Below are 12811 nucleotides of genomic sequence, written 5' to 3'. Positions count from 1 at the left end.
CTTTCCTGTTCCGATGCCTACCGCTGAAGGATTTCTTTCGCCGTTAGGTGCGTCTAGTTAATAATCGTTCAGACAAACATAAAAAAAATTTGCCCTTGATATAGAAATGCGTTTTTATTTGGCCTTACCTCTTCCCGTCTATGTATAGGAATTATCTATCCAGACAGCTAACAGCCAGCAGTTTTTTGTTGACATCCAGAATCTAATCCTAAAATGGAAAAAAACCAACAAGGCTAAAAAAATTCCAGATAACATTATTGTCTTTTCTTTAAGATGGCGAAGGTAAAGAGATTGTCCTTTCCCCAACAACGCGTCACAGGACGTACAACAACACAAGATAACAAAAATAAATAAAAACAACAAAAAAATGGATCCGCTTCGTAATACCGTCTTCACGCTAACGCTAGCCCCATCAATACGAAATTCTTTTTCTGCTGATAATGATATTATAAAACGATGTTGTATTTGGTAGATATTAGGCAGAACTCAGCTAGTCTAACTTGCTGTCAGCAGGTCTAGTTGGCTTTTGTTTTTTTACGGAGGAAGGTCCCAGTTGTGAACGATTTCCGAGTTGCCCAAAGTGGTAGGAGAAAAAATGGTATCGAACATGGTGAAGACTGGCATCGTAGCCGCTGTGGGTGTCACTGTCATCGTGCTCTCATCAACCTTGGGCTGGATTCTCGTTCCAGATATTGTCACTTCGGTATGTATTTTTTTGTTCCGCCTATTGCGCATTGGGTAAAGACTTTTAATCAAATCTTGTAGGAGGCAATTATAACAGAAGACAATGAAGCTATTTATGGAGCTTGGAAGAGTCCTCCAGTTCCGTTCTTCATCCAATTCTTTCTATTCAACTGTACGAATTGTGAGCTTGAAGGCCCCGAAAACAGTAGCGTCGTTCTAGATTTACAACAGCTGGGACCGTTCACCTTTAGGTATAATAACTGATTGAATATAGACCAATGGTAGCATTCAACTAACATTTTTTTCTATTTTCAGCGAAAAACGAGTGAAATTCAATATTACAGAAAAAGACGGATTGCTCACTTACTTCGAAGAAGAAAGTTATTATTACGAACCAATGGGAAATGAAACATCATTAGACGAATACATCACTACAGTCAACCCAGTCTATTTCGTACGTTACTTTTTACCTAAAAAATTCGGCCAATTAATCAAACTTTTATTTAATGACGCAATCGAATTATTTCCCATCAAAGACGCTAGCTTCGCTGATAACTGATCTCGCACCACCTGAGTCAGTAGAGACTCTTTCGATAGCAATGCATCGCTTGTTGAAAGATGTTGGAGAGCATCCGTTTATGAGGCGCACAATTAGCGAAATTCTTTTCGAAGGATGGAGCCTTCAACCTTACATTAAAATCCTCGTTATGTTGAGCGATTTAGCAGGAATCCCGCTACCGGAAGTATAAGATTTATTCTGAAATATCCTTTAAGAAAAATGATAATAAAACATTTTTATTGTTTTTCAAGTTGCCCGAAGACCCTCGTTTCGGATATTTCTACGGAGTAAGAAGAAATTTTGAAATAAGAATTTAATTAATTGATTTTGCTAATTGGTTTGATTATCGTTGCATTAGGTAAACGGTACGGATGGGGGAGAGTTTAAAATTGAATCCGGTGCCAATGGACTCGACAAGTTAGGACTCATCAGATCATGGAATGGGGAAAAAAATCTAAATTACTGGAATGATGACTTCTGCGATATGATCAATGGTATACCATCATCATATTCAGAAACGCAAAAATGTGTTTTGAAACGAAATCTTTGATTCTTAAAATTCGTTTAAGGCACTGACGGGGCAATTTACCCACCCGTTGTGGATGTCAATGAAAGGATCTACATTTTCGTTACGGATCTATGTCGGTACGCTTTAATTCTTAATTATATTAATTATAAAATGTAAATATTATTACTAGACAGCTTTGCATTAAAGTAATAACGACTTTTCTATAGGTCGATATACACCACGTACGAGAGGGATGTCGAAACTATGGGAATTACTGCCAATCGATTTACAGTCCCTCCAGAAGTTTTCGATGACAAAAATCCCGATAATTTCTGTTACTGCCGTGATCATAGCACAAATCCCGAGCTTTGTTTTAGCGCTGGACTTCTCGATTTACGGTCTTGCCAATTTGGTAAGTTTAGTAAATATTATTTGCATAAATATTAATGACCCTATAAACATTCTGTACTTGGTTACTGACTGAATGTGAATTCGTACAGGCGCACCGGTAGTGCTGTCCACACCCCATTTTTATTTAGGCGACGAGAAATACTCTAATGCTTTTACTGGACTAAAGCCAGTTAAACAATGGCATGAAACCAACATAGATCTCGAGCCGGTAAGCTGATTTGATTGCCTTAGTTTTAAATACGGTCATTTTGAAGGTGTTTAAAATATTTGTTTTGTTTTTTGACATTTTTCGTTCACGATGTAGCTGACAGCTGTTCCAGTTTTTATCTCAGAGCGTATTCAAATTAATATCGACGTACGACGATATGGAATTCCCCCCAGATTATTAGATATCAACAATACGGTTTTCCCTGTTTTTTGGATTAACGAGGTATGAAATACGCAAACCACTTCACGTTTTCCTGTATTTCAATGTAAATAATGTGTGTGGATTTCGCTATTATCAAGACTGCCATACTGGACCAACCCAGCGCTGATGACGTCACTCTGGCCGTTAACGTGATTAATGGGCTCAACATAAGTCGATGGTGCTTCCTGGCTGCTGGAATTGCTTTAGTTATAGCGGGCTTCGTCATGCTCGTTATCTTCTATCCAGTACGGGTTTACCTTTAGATATAAGCTGTCGATGCGCTCGTCGCATGAATTTGTTTAATATACTCCTGTTTATGAAACCTAATTATTATTTTTTTTTTCTATTCACACCACCAGAAATAGGATCTCTAAGACGATCAGGAGGATGTAACACACTCTGTCTTGTGACAGTAACTAAAGATGGCCGTTACCAATTACGGAAATAGCAAATTTAATTTTTTGAACATCTTGTCCACTATTTTTGGTTAAAAATTTTGAAGAAATACAAATACAATTTAATTTTTTTTTTACTTTTTACAGCTTACATTTCACACTCAGGTATTTCGTTTTACGCCTATTTTCAGCCCGTGTTTTATTATTTTGACGGCGATATGTCACTATGAAGGAAAGACATTTTTATCAAGCAAAGTCTGCAAAATATCCAATATTTATATCTTACGTGTCTGTATTGACGGCCAAGGTATAAAGAGCACAAAGGCATTTAGCATTGTACAAGGTTTCAGGGACAAATTCAAACATTATCGCTTTGCTTAGTAACATAAACTTGAGACGCATTGTTCCTTATCCACTTTTCAATTCAAATCTCCAGTCTTTCAATTCATTTTTGAATTGGCTGATATAAAGCTGACTTTGTCAGGGTTTTTTTGGACACTAGTTGGCAGAACTGTCCGAGGAGCATCTGGAGCACAGTTTTCTTTTCGAATCGCAAACGGTTTTCTATTGCCCGTTTTTACATAGGCGGGAGAGAAAATGGTGTCAGGCATAGTGAAAACGGGCATTGTAGCCGCTGTGGGTGTCGTTGTCATCGTACTGTCATCAACTTTGGGCTGGATTCTTGTCCCCGATATCGCCACTTCGGTATATTTCCACCCTGAATAGTTCGTGCTGTATGAGTGTGTCTATAAAATTCAAGGTAATGTTGTTGATTTTATTCATGCGATTCCTTTTGATTGACGCCCACAGGAAGCAATCATTACGGCAGATAATGAAGCCGTTTTCGCCGCTTGGTCGAGTCCTCCTGTTCCCGTCTACATCGATTTTTTCCTGTTTAACTGCACCAACTGCGAAGACCCAACCGACCAAGATGTCGTCCTACATCTTGCTCAATTAGGACCATTTTCTTTTACGTAATTTGGCCTGAAATCAATCAATCAATCAACTTTTGAATGCCATCTACCACAAACGTTCTATTCTTTCAGTGAAGGTCGCATAAAATACGGAGTTATCGAAAAAAATGGCCTGTTGACTTACAGGAAAACATAACTTACTTTCACACTCCTGGTGTTGGCGAGCTAGGCTTAGACGTGGAAGTCGTCACAGTTAACCCTGTCTATTTTGTACGTAGTACGACTTTAATTCAACAACAAATTAGTTTCATTAATACGCACCATTCATACCTGAATCTCACTGCTTTGATGCTTTCTTAGACATTGGCTTCGTTAATTTCCGATCTAGCACCGGAAGACCTCGCTGATGGACTTTCCATTATAATGCATAATAAGTTGGATGAGGAAGGTGAGAAACCATTTATGAAACGAAAGGTGCGCGAAATGCTTTTCGATGGATGGAGCTTGCAACCTTACATAAACATACTGGAATCATTCCAAAATGAAACTGGCATTGAACTTCCACCGCTACCGGATGATCCGAAATTCGGTTTTTTCTACGGGGTATTATTATCCGAATAAATTAATACACATTTTTAGCTTCTCTAACTGTCGCTTGAAATCGAAGCGAAACGGAACCAATTTGGGTGTGTTTAAAATTGAGTCGGGAGCGAACGGACTCGACCAATTAGGGTTTATCAGAACATGGAACGGAAAAGAAAGTGTGGATTACTGGAACGACATCTATTGCAACATGATTAACGGTATACAATTGATCCGACTACATCGACCATGTCAATAACAATTATATCCTCTAGGTACCGACGGAGCCATTTATCCGCCTTTAGTGGATACGAGCGAAAAAGTTTACATTTTCACTCCAGATCTTTGCAGGTAATTTCTTTTTAATCATCCACGAACTCTCGTTCATTCGGAAAACCGCAATTTCGGTGTAACGTTACAGATCGGTGTATGCCACATACGAGAGAGATGTTGAAACTGAGGGGATCATTGGCAATCGATTCACGGTGCCTGAGATCGTGTTCAACACTTATGATCCGGAAAACCTCTGTTACTGTCCTGATCATAAAATAGATCCTGACCTTTGCTTTAGCATCGGTATCTTAGATATGCGGCCTTGCCTTTTCGGTAAGTCACTCATTTTTCTTCTTTTATGAATTCGTTTAAAATTTATTATTTATGAATGAACAGGAGCTCCAGTTTTGCTGTCAACTCCACATTTTTACATGGGCGATGAGAAATACGTCAAAGCTTTCACTGGACTAGCGCCAAATAAGGAGTGGCACGAGACCCATTTTGATTTAGAACCGGTAACCGCTGCAAGGCTATGCAAATGAAACAAATCATTTCAGTGAACTAACTTATGGGTATATGCAGTTGTTAGGCGTGCCTATTTTCGCTTCGAAAAGGCTTCAACTCAACGTGGATGTACGAAAATACAAAGTACCTCCTCGGCTATTGAATATCAAGGATACTGTTTTCCCTATCCTTTGGATTAATGAGGTAAATAAAGACATCACATTTGAATCTAAAAATGAACCGTGTATCTACTTCAATTGTGTGGTTTAGACGGCTAAACTGGACCAACCGAGCGCCCAAGACGTCAACAAGGCAGTTAACGTGATTGACGCATTAAACATAAGTCGGTGGTGCTTCCTGGCTGCTGGAATCGCTTTAGTTATAGCTGGCTTCGTTATGCTCATTATTTATTTACCGGTAAGCTCCAGGATTAATTGTAGACTTAGGTAGATAATATCGGATTTTCTTCTTTTTTATGTATAGCGATAGGACCATAAATGCGGCAATGTGCTGGGGACGCAACACGACGAGCAGTAGTTTACATTTAAATAGCTGGGAATCGTGTAACTTGTTGGAAACGATGAAATACAACGCACAACTGAAACTCTTGCCTGACTCACAAAAATTTGTCTTACTTTTCTTAATACATAAATGTGAACTGTAAAGAAACAATCACTACAAACATGACGAAGCGCAATTGGTATACCATTGTACTTTGTGCTGTTACGACTCATCTACAGCTATCAGCCTCCAAACGGCTATCTAATATTATCAGCCTACCAAAGATAATTGCAGCCTTGTGTTATTAAGTGCTGTTTGCACTTCATTTCGTTGGGGAATTCACGAACGCTTGCTGTACCAACATGCCACGCTTCTTTCAAGGCCCTCGTTGCAAAAACACTTGCCACCTCGATGGCAAGGTAGTTGTTATTACAGGTGCAAATACTGGCATTGGCAAAGAGACTGCTCGTGAACTAAGCAAAAGAGGTAAGTAGTAGTAAATTTTGATGCACGGTGATTGTTTAGATCAATAATGATTTCAATATACGAATCAAACAAACACAGGAGCTGAAGTGGTGCTCGCTTGCCGTGACTTGAACAAGGCCGCAGAAGCCGCAGAAGAGATTTCCAAGGAAACTGGGAATGTGGTGACTACCTTGAAATTGGATTTGGCTTCTATGAAATCTATTCGGTCAGCAGCGGAAGAATTGATTGAGCGTCATCCTGAAATTCACATCCTCATCAACAATGCCGGTACATCACTTATCCTTGTAAAAATCATTCCTGTCATTGCTAAATGATTTCCCTTTATTTAAGGAATTATGACGTGCCCTCAATGGAAAACGGACGATGGTTTTGAGATGCAATTTGGAGTCAATCATTTAGGATCTTTTCTATGGACTCTTTTACTATTAAACAACATCAAACGAGCTGCACCTTCTCGAATTGTCAATCTATCATCTGTCGCGCATACACGTTCGTTGGTCTCGTCCATCACCTGAATAATTAGGCCCGTTAATTCGATTCAGATTTCCCATAAATTGCAGGAGGAAAAATGTATTTCGACGATTTAATGTTGACGAAAAATTACACTCCGATACGGTCTTATTGTCAAAGCAAGTTAGCCAATGTCCTATTTACGCAAGAACTGGCAAGACGATTAGAAGGTATAATATCTCATCAATTCAATTGCACACAAAAGTAAAGGATTGTCTATGCAGAAGACAAATAATGTCATTTCGATTTCTCTTTCAAACAGGAAGTGGAGTCTCCGTCTTTGCCGTGCATCCGGGTGCAGTCCAAACGGAATTGGCACGACACATCAACGAATCGATGAACGCTTGCGTGGATGGCACTCTCCACTTTTTCGGTCGTTACTTTTTTAAAACGCCAGAAATGGGAGCCCAAACTAGTGTTTATTGCGCCACAGAGGAATCTTTAACTGAGCTCAGCGGACATTATTTTAGGTATTGAATATTTACATGTATCCGAGACAGGTGTGCAAATATAGTCTTCCTGTTGCAGTGACTGCGCCAAAACGAAACCAGCAAGTCAAGCCAACGATAAAGAAGCAGCTGAACGCCTTTGGAAAATGAGCGAAGAACTCGTTGGTTTCACTTGGGAACAGTCTAATCAAAAATAAGAAAATTTTATTTTGTTAAGTTTCAATTATTTGAATTGTAATAGTTATATAGTATACAATCAACAGTTTAAAAATCAAAAGTCTTTCCCTTTTTTTTTTCAGGGCTCTATAGTTTATTATACTAAGCCCGGCCTACATTTTTCATCTTCGCCCGTAAATGAAACCGGTGGTTAGATTACCGCATTAACTATAGGATAATAACGTTTACCAATGGTATCCGCTATAGCTCCATTCGGTACTATGGTCACCGTTTACGCTTTGATGATTCAAAATGAAATTTTCATTTTGAATTGCAATGTGTTAACATGGTAGGGCTTCTTTTCTCAAAGTCGATGATTTCTTACACGAATTTAAAACATTTTTATTCATCCAGCTGTGGTTTTCTTCGAAATGAATTCAAAACGAGGGGCATATTTATTCCTTGAAAAGTATTTTCAATTATTCATATCATTTTCTTAATGCCTTATACTATGGTCTTATTTTTACCACTGGAGTGAAGGCCATAAATTCAGAGTAAAAACGGTCGAGTTTCTGCAGCTTTCTCGCGTGCGACATTTACACAAACAATTTGTCAAACTTTCACCAGGTCTATTGCGATAACAGTTTACGTTTTGCCGCTTTTCGCTTGGTCCATTCATCGGTCGCCCGCTGAGATATCATGACGACGAGAGAGCAAAAAGAGACACGAGTTTTTTAAAATGAGTAATGAGTACTTTTATCGCATTCTACCATATCGACCTCAAAAATTTGTGAACCGTTCCGATGATTTAATTTTACGGCAATAGCAACTCTACCACATGGACTTTTTTGTTTCAATTCTCGAGATACAACGCAGGTATAGTTAACAGGTTCAAGCGTAATTGTTTTAACTAGCGTTATTTTAGGTAATCATTTATTTTATTTGAAAATGATCAGCAGCACTCACTGATTACCACATGCTTTTTTTTTCAAGCAACATCAACTGTAACTGTGTTTTATCTTATATCTTAAAGCTCATCGTATTATCATCTTAATTATAGTTTGTCCGCATTCTTGATCATACATTTTTTCTGTTAGCAGACCCAGCTTATAAAATGTTTGAATAACTAAAGAATAAAAATAAATTGAAATTGGGTCATTGTTCGGCATTCTTAATTCGACCAAAGTATATTTCGAGTTAAATTTCGTGTTTCGTTATAATGCGGGTCTACGGTTATGAGGGGTCAATGCGAAATTTACAGAACCCGAATTTATACTATCACTCATCGTTTAGCAATCTTCTCTCATTTTATAGCAGTTGTATTAAAAATTTATCTGCCATCATCGTGAAACTGCTCCCCGGTGAAAATATCATCACCTATACAACCAGCGTCCTACATTCGCGTGCACTTTCTCGAGGATCTGCCCGTTGTGTATTTTATTCGTCAATAGTGCCATTTGCCTGCAAGAGTATGTGGGACATCGTCTTTGTCAATTAAAAGTTTTAAAACCACTTCTGCTGGTCCAATTTTCCCTGGGAGAAAACGAGCTGTTCAATCTGGAACCTATAATCGTGATTGGGTCATTCCGAATTTCTTTTGGTTATCGTGATGTCTAGCACATCAGACATTTTTCCATTTATGCTCGTCTTTACCTTCGTGACTATGCGCAATCCTGGTGGAATTGTTGTTGGATGAGAAGAAACATGGTAACCTAATTCTATCAATGCGATTATTTGAATTGCGCTACATAGGCCTGTTGACCGACATGTGAGACTTGGTGATTTTACGCTCAAATCCACACGCGTTCTTTTCTCACATTTACAACTGTCACGCAGCGTGAAAGTCTTTTTCAAATACAGCGAAACAAACATCAACACACCAATAATAGACGAAGCTGAACTAAGATAACGTAGGAGTCCTTTTTTTTTTATTTGTTCATCCGAACCAAAAATGCGGGAATTCACCAGAAAAGAACTGTGGCGAAATCTCGTGAATTTTGGCATTTTTTTTTTCGTGTGTCTGAACTTGCTGTGAAAAAAAATGAATAGCCTATAAATAGGAAAAAGAGCTTTTCTTGGCAAGAGAAGGCCGGCGACAGCAGATTGACTGTGAATCCGGAATGCACGCACCCAACGCCGTGACCGTGCCGCCTAGCCATTCAAAATGCTCTGCCGTTCGGCTAGGTTTCCTCTTGTTCGCTATCTAGCGGTTTAAATTTTTTAATCGCCAATTATCGCGCCTAACGGGGAAATTCCACACGTAAATTGTTTTTTCACCGAATTCTTTAGTTTTAAAAGATGTTGTATTTTTTTTTTTTTTAGACTCGTTAGAGAACACGTCAACAGAAAATGCGAATCGCTTGCAAATATAGAGGTTGATGGCGGAGAAAGTTGGGTCTCCGAGACGTTTAGAATTATTTAGCTGTATTTTAAGAGCACCACCACCAGATGGTATTTTATAGAGCTGTTTCTTGGCCGAAAAGAATTCTTTTATTTCACTTATCTGTCACAATTTGTCCCTTTTTCCACCTGTATTTCTTGTGGGTCTTCGACCTTCGTTTTTCTTATTTTATATTTTCTAGCCGGACAAAATTTGAGAAACGGTTATTCATGCAAGACAGGATGACAAAAGAAATCTAATTCGTATCTGCTAATGCTATAGTTTTTGACAGTTTATCAATGGCTGATTTTTCTTACGGACTCAGCGTCCGCTGCACGCAACATTCCGCTATAGTTAGAACAAGCCCTTTGAGCATTTATCTTCTACTCGCCTGTGTTCCGCTTGGATGTTTTTTGTTTTTTTTAACAATCAACCACCATGGGGCTTGGCACCCTTTGACTAAAACAAAAAAGAGAAAGAAAAACAAAAAACAGTTTTCATATTAGGCGGACACAATGACCCTTTAAACCCCATCTTGGTATCAAGCCTCTCTTTGTTTTATTAGGGCCAAAGGACTAGAAATCTGGATAAATAGATGTAATTTTCGCGGAAAAGAAGCTACGCATTCCGATTAGGATTATACGCGTTCCGCTTTTCACAAGGCAAATTATTATTTATACAGGCAATCAAATTATTAGTATATATTTGTATAGACAATGAGTGCTGATTTGCAGACATACAATTAAACTCTCAGCGGGGGTTTGAACTACTTCTCTTGTCAATCATTATATAGTATAATACGAAATAAAACAGCACGAGCCGACATTAAGTTTCTTCTTTATATATTATGGGGTATGCACCGTGGAAGAATTAGGTTTACGTGATTTCCATTCTTGTGTAACGGTTCTTCTTACCTGTCTACATAATCAGTTGCGGCGACACGTTCCTGGGAGAAATCTGTGAGAAAATAGACTACCACTATTCCACGTTCAAGAACAACAAAAATTTGACATAAACTAAGGGAAATACCTGTATATACAGTCATGCATCGTAAAAATTGGCGGAACTCTGTGATTATATCATTGCATATTATATTACTGTAATTGTTTCAAGATGAAACTGCGTTAAAGATCTTTCCGGTTGTCTTGGCAATAAGTTATAATATTAGGCCTGTAAATAAAGAAAGCGAGCGCAAAGTGTTGCGATCAATCGTCCGTCAAGCGATGGCCAAACAAATTGTGGCCGCAAGCTTTCCGCCCTACATAAGATGAAAGCAAGTCGATTCATCCTACGTTCGAGAGTTTCTCGGCAAGCCACAGAATCCTTTTGTATACCTGTTTAAACATTGTGTACAACAACACTCGGCTTCCTTTGTTTTTTTATCAACACATTGTTGTGTGGCCGAGGATGTGGTGAAAAAAAAATAGCACGCAAACAACTCACAGCTCATCTGTGTGTATATGGTCCATATGGAAGCCCTGCCATGCCAAAAACGGACTGGTCCTTAATATATGAGATACAGTGGAATTCAATGCTTTTTACGGCTAGTCATTCTTCATAGAAAAACGCAATCATGACACGTCAAATCTAGCTAGTATTATTTTTTAAAAGAAATTCACACACATCTGAAAAGACGTATACCGTCTTAACGGGGCACCCACTGTTTCCCAACAATCTGCACTAATGACTTGGAGCAAAATGGAAAAAAATTGGGTGGCTCACGAAAGGGTCGAACAGGAGGGCTCTGCGTAATACGAGGTTGGCGGCGAGACAGTACACGCCTATAATGCACACGAATGAAAAAAGGTGAATCCGTTCGTACTCTGGTCGCATTGGCGCAATTTCTCTTTCCAGGTGCGGTAGATCTAGGCCTCGTAATCAACCATTAATGCGCATACGTCTAGAGTAGCATACTTGTTTACTCGCTTTGTCATCGAAAAACCAAAGAAAATGAGGCCAGGAACTTCTCAGTTCAATGTTTCAGGAAGACAACAGCTAAAGTTCAAGTGAATAGAAGCCAAATTTGAAGTATACGGCAGTCAATTGGTTGACGAGATGTGTATGCTGCCACCGTGATTCACGTTACGTGCAATATCATTGTAAGGTATTCATATTTTCTTCTTCTTAAACATCCTATTCTTGCCATTTATTTTGCCTCGTCATTCCGACCGGTGTTCACGCCAGCATCGGTTAGCGGGAATAATAATTGAAATAGTCATAACAATGAAACGTAAAAAGAATGCGTGTCGGAAAATATTAGTAACGAGAGTATATGTATTGATTGCATAACAAAATAAAAATAGACGAACAATTGACATACGTATCTATACCAGAAGCGACCAGCGCTATATTATGACACACTCGTACAAAGAGAATTGGACCAGCATAAAAATATCCAATTCATCGTCGTCGTTTTTTTCTAGAGCTTGAATTCTTCTAGAAATCCTCTATTTGAAGTTCTTCCGATGAGGAAAGTGAACGGTCTTCCTGCTCTTTCATTTCCAATAGATAAGTGCCCGGTGTTTGCCACCGCTTGGTCGACGCACCAGCCGTCCGTTCTAGGACGTTCAACTCTTCATCCAAGGCGGGCACGACGCAGCACGAGCCAAAGTAAAAACGATCGCCGCACACGCCCAACGCCGTCCCATTAATGCGATGGCAATCCATCGTGAACATGCACACGCCTGACTGGTTGGTGATCTTGTTGAGGCAAATCAATGGCCGGATAGCAAGTGGACCGACTGGCATGTACACACCGGGGTAACATAGATTCAATTACGTTTAAATTCTCATATTTACTTGCAATTAAATAATTATTAGAAAAAAGATAGATAAACACAATGATAAAAGTAAGTAATACCGAGTGGAACGGACGAGACATGGACGTAAGCACAGGCCAACACAAGGAGAAAACTTGGTCGTGACAACATCTTATCGTAGTGGAAGCTTGAGGACAACTGATCATCGAGTGGCACCGTAGCGGCCCAATATAAGCGTCTGACGACTCGATGGCTGCCGCTGCAGGGAGAGGCAATACAAGCGGAAGAATAGAGCGAATGAGGGTGACGGAAGAGAAAAGAGGAGGAGAAA

General features: G+C 39.2%; 4 protein-coding genes across 5 annotated transcripts; 3 read left to right on the top strand and 1 right to left on the bottom strand.

Annotated features, from left to right (window-relative positions):
- Window positions 1-462: 462 nt before the first annotated feature.
- On the top strand, window positions 463-3103 carry LOC116915398 (lysosome membrane protein 2). Its single transcript, XM_032920515.2, has 12 exons — window positions 463-703; window positions 766-935; window positions 1000-1138; window positions 1221-1427; window positions 1495-1530; window positions 1602-1737; window positions 1813-1888; window positions 1979-2163; window positions 2252-2370; window positions 2467-2592; window positions 2670-2816; window positions 2931-3103. Exons 1-12 carry the CDS (start codon window positions 596-598, stop codon window positions 2934-2936), a joined length of 1455 nt encoding a protein of 484 aa, XP_032776406.2. The 5' UTR covers window positions 463-595; the 3' UTR covers window positions 2937-3103.
- Window positions 3104-3444: 341 nt separating this feature from the next.
- On the top strand, window positions 3445-5848 carry LOC116915399 (lysosome membrane protein 2). The gene is given in 12 exon segments (XM_032920516.2): window positions 3445-3671; window positions 3777-3940; window positions 4013-4062; window positions 4065-4150; window positions 4241-4483; window positions 4548-4683; window positions 4738-4813; window positions 4884-5068; window positions 5132-5250; window positions 5318-5443; window positions 5510-5656; window positions 5723-5848. Coding segments are annotated over 12 exon segments (1446 nt in total). The 5' UTR covers window positions 3445-3563; the 3' UTR covers window positions 5729-5848.
- A 212-nt stretch (window positions 5849-6060) lies between these two features.
- Window positions 6061-8440, top strand: LOC116915436 (retinol dehydrogenase 12). 2 transcript variants are annotated; one of them, XM_032920576.2, is made up of 9 exons: window positions 6061-6226; window positions 6305-6493; window positions 6557-6715; window positions 6787-6906; window positions 6999-7206; window positions 7265-7690; window positions 7756-7810; window positions 7882-7895; window positions 7969-8440. In XM_032920576.2, exons 1-6 carry the CDS (start codon window positions 6103-6105, stop codon window positions 7380-7382), a joined length of 918 nt encoding a protein of 305 aa, XP_032776467.1. In that variant the 5' UTR covers window positions 6061-6102; the 3' UTR covers window positions 7383-7690; window positions 7756-7810; window positions 7882-7895; window positions 7969-8440. The 2 variants fall into 2 exon arrangements, with proteins under 2 accessions (XP_032776467.1, XP_032776465.1); XM_032920574.2 differs by having other exon boundaries at window positions 7882-8440.
- Window positions 8441-11975: 3535 nt separating this feature from the next.
- LOC116915531 (serine protease filzig) lies at window positions 11976-12742 on the bottom strand. The gene is made up of 2 exons (XM_032920692.2): window positions 12582-12742; window positions 11976-12462 (listed from the first exon to the last, which is right to left on the bottom strand). Exons 1-2 carry the CDS (start codon window positions 12649-12651, stop codon window positions 12158-12160), a joined length of 375 nt encoding a protein of 124 aa, XP_032776583.1. The 5' UTR covers window positions 12652-12742; the 3' UTR covers window positions 11976-12157.
- Between the last annotated feature and the right edge of the window lie 69 nt (window positions 12743-12811).

The sequence above is a fragment of the Daphnia magna genome, linkage group LG2, assembly GCF_020631705.1.
Source record: "Daphnia magna isolate NIES linkage group LG2, ASM2063170v1.1, whole genome shotgun sequence".
In the NCBI taxonomy this organism is placed as follows: Eukaryota; Metazoa; Arthropoda; class Branchiopoda; order Diplostraca; family Daphniidae; genus Daphnia; species Daphnia magna.
The sequence above is the reverse complement of the archived record's forward strand: the minus strand, read 5'-3'. Positions and strand labels throughout refer to the sequence as shown.

Coding starts and splice junctions, on each gene's coding strand:
- LOC116915398 (XM_032920515.2), top strand. CDS start 596: ATGGTATCGAACATGGTGAAGACTGGCATCGTAGCCGCTGTGGGTGTC. Junction 1,531..1,601: donor GTTTCGGATATTTCTACGGA/GTAAGAAGAAAT, acceptor TCGTTGCATTAG/GTAAACGGTACGGATGGGGG. Junction 1,738..1,812: donor CTTCTGCGATATGATCAATG/GTATACCATCAT, acceptor AATTCGTTTAAG/GCACTGACGGGGCAATTTAC.
- LOC116915436 (XM_032920576.2), top strand. CDS start 6,103: ATGCCACGCTTCTTTCAAGGCCCTCGTTGCAAAAACACTTGCCACCTC. Junction 6,227..6,304: donor TCGTGAACTAAGCAAAAGAG/GTAAGTAGTAGT, acceptor AAACAAACACAG/GAGCTGAAGTGGTGCTCGCT. Junction 7,207..7,264: donor CTCAGCGGACATTATTTTAG/GTATTGAATATT, acceptor TTCCTGTTGCAG/TGACTGCGCCAAAACGAAAC.
- LOC116915531 (XM_032920692.2), bottom strand. CDS start 12,651: ATGTTGTCACGACCAAGTTTTCTCCTTGTGTTGGCCTGTGCTTACGTC. Junction 12,463..12,581: donor TGTCTCGTCCGTTCCACTCG/GTATTACTTACT, acceptor TGTACATGCCAG/TCGGTCCACTTGCTATCCGG.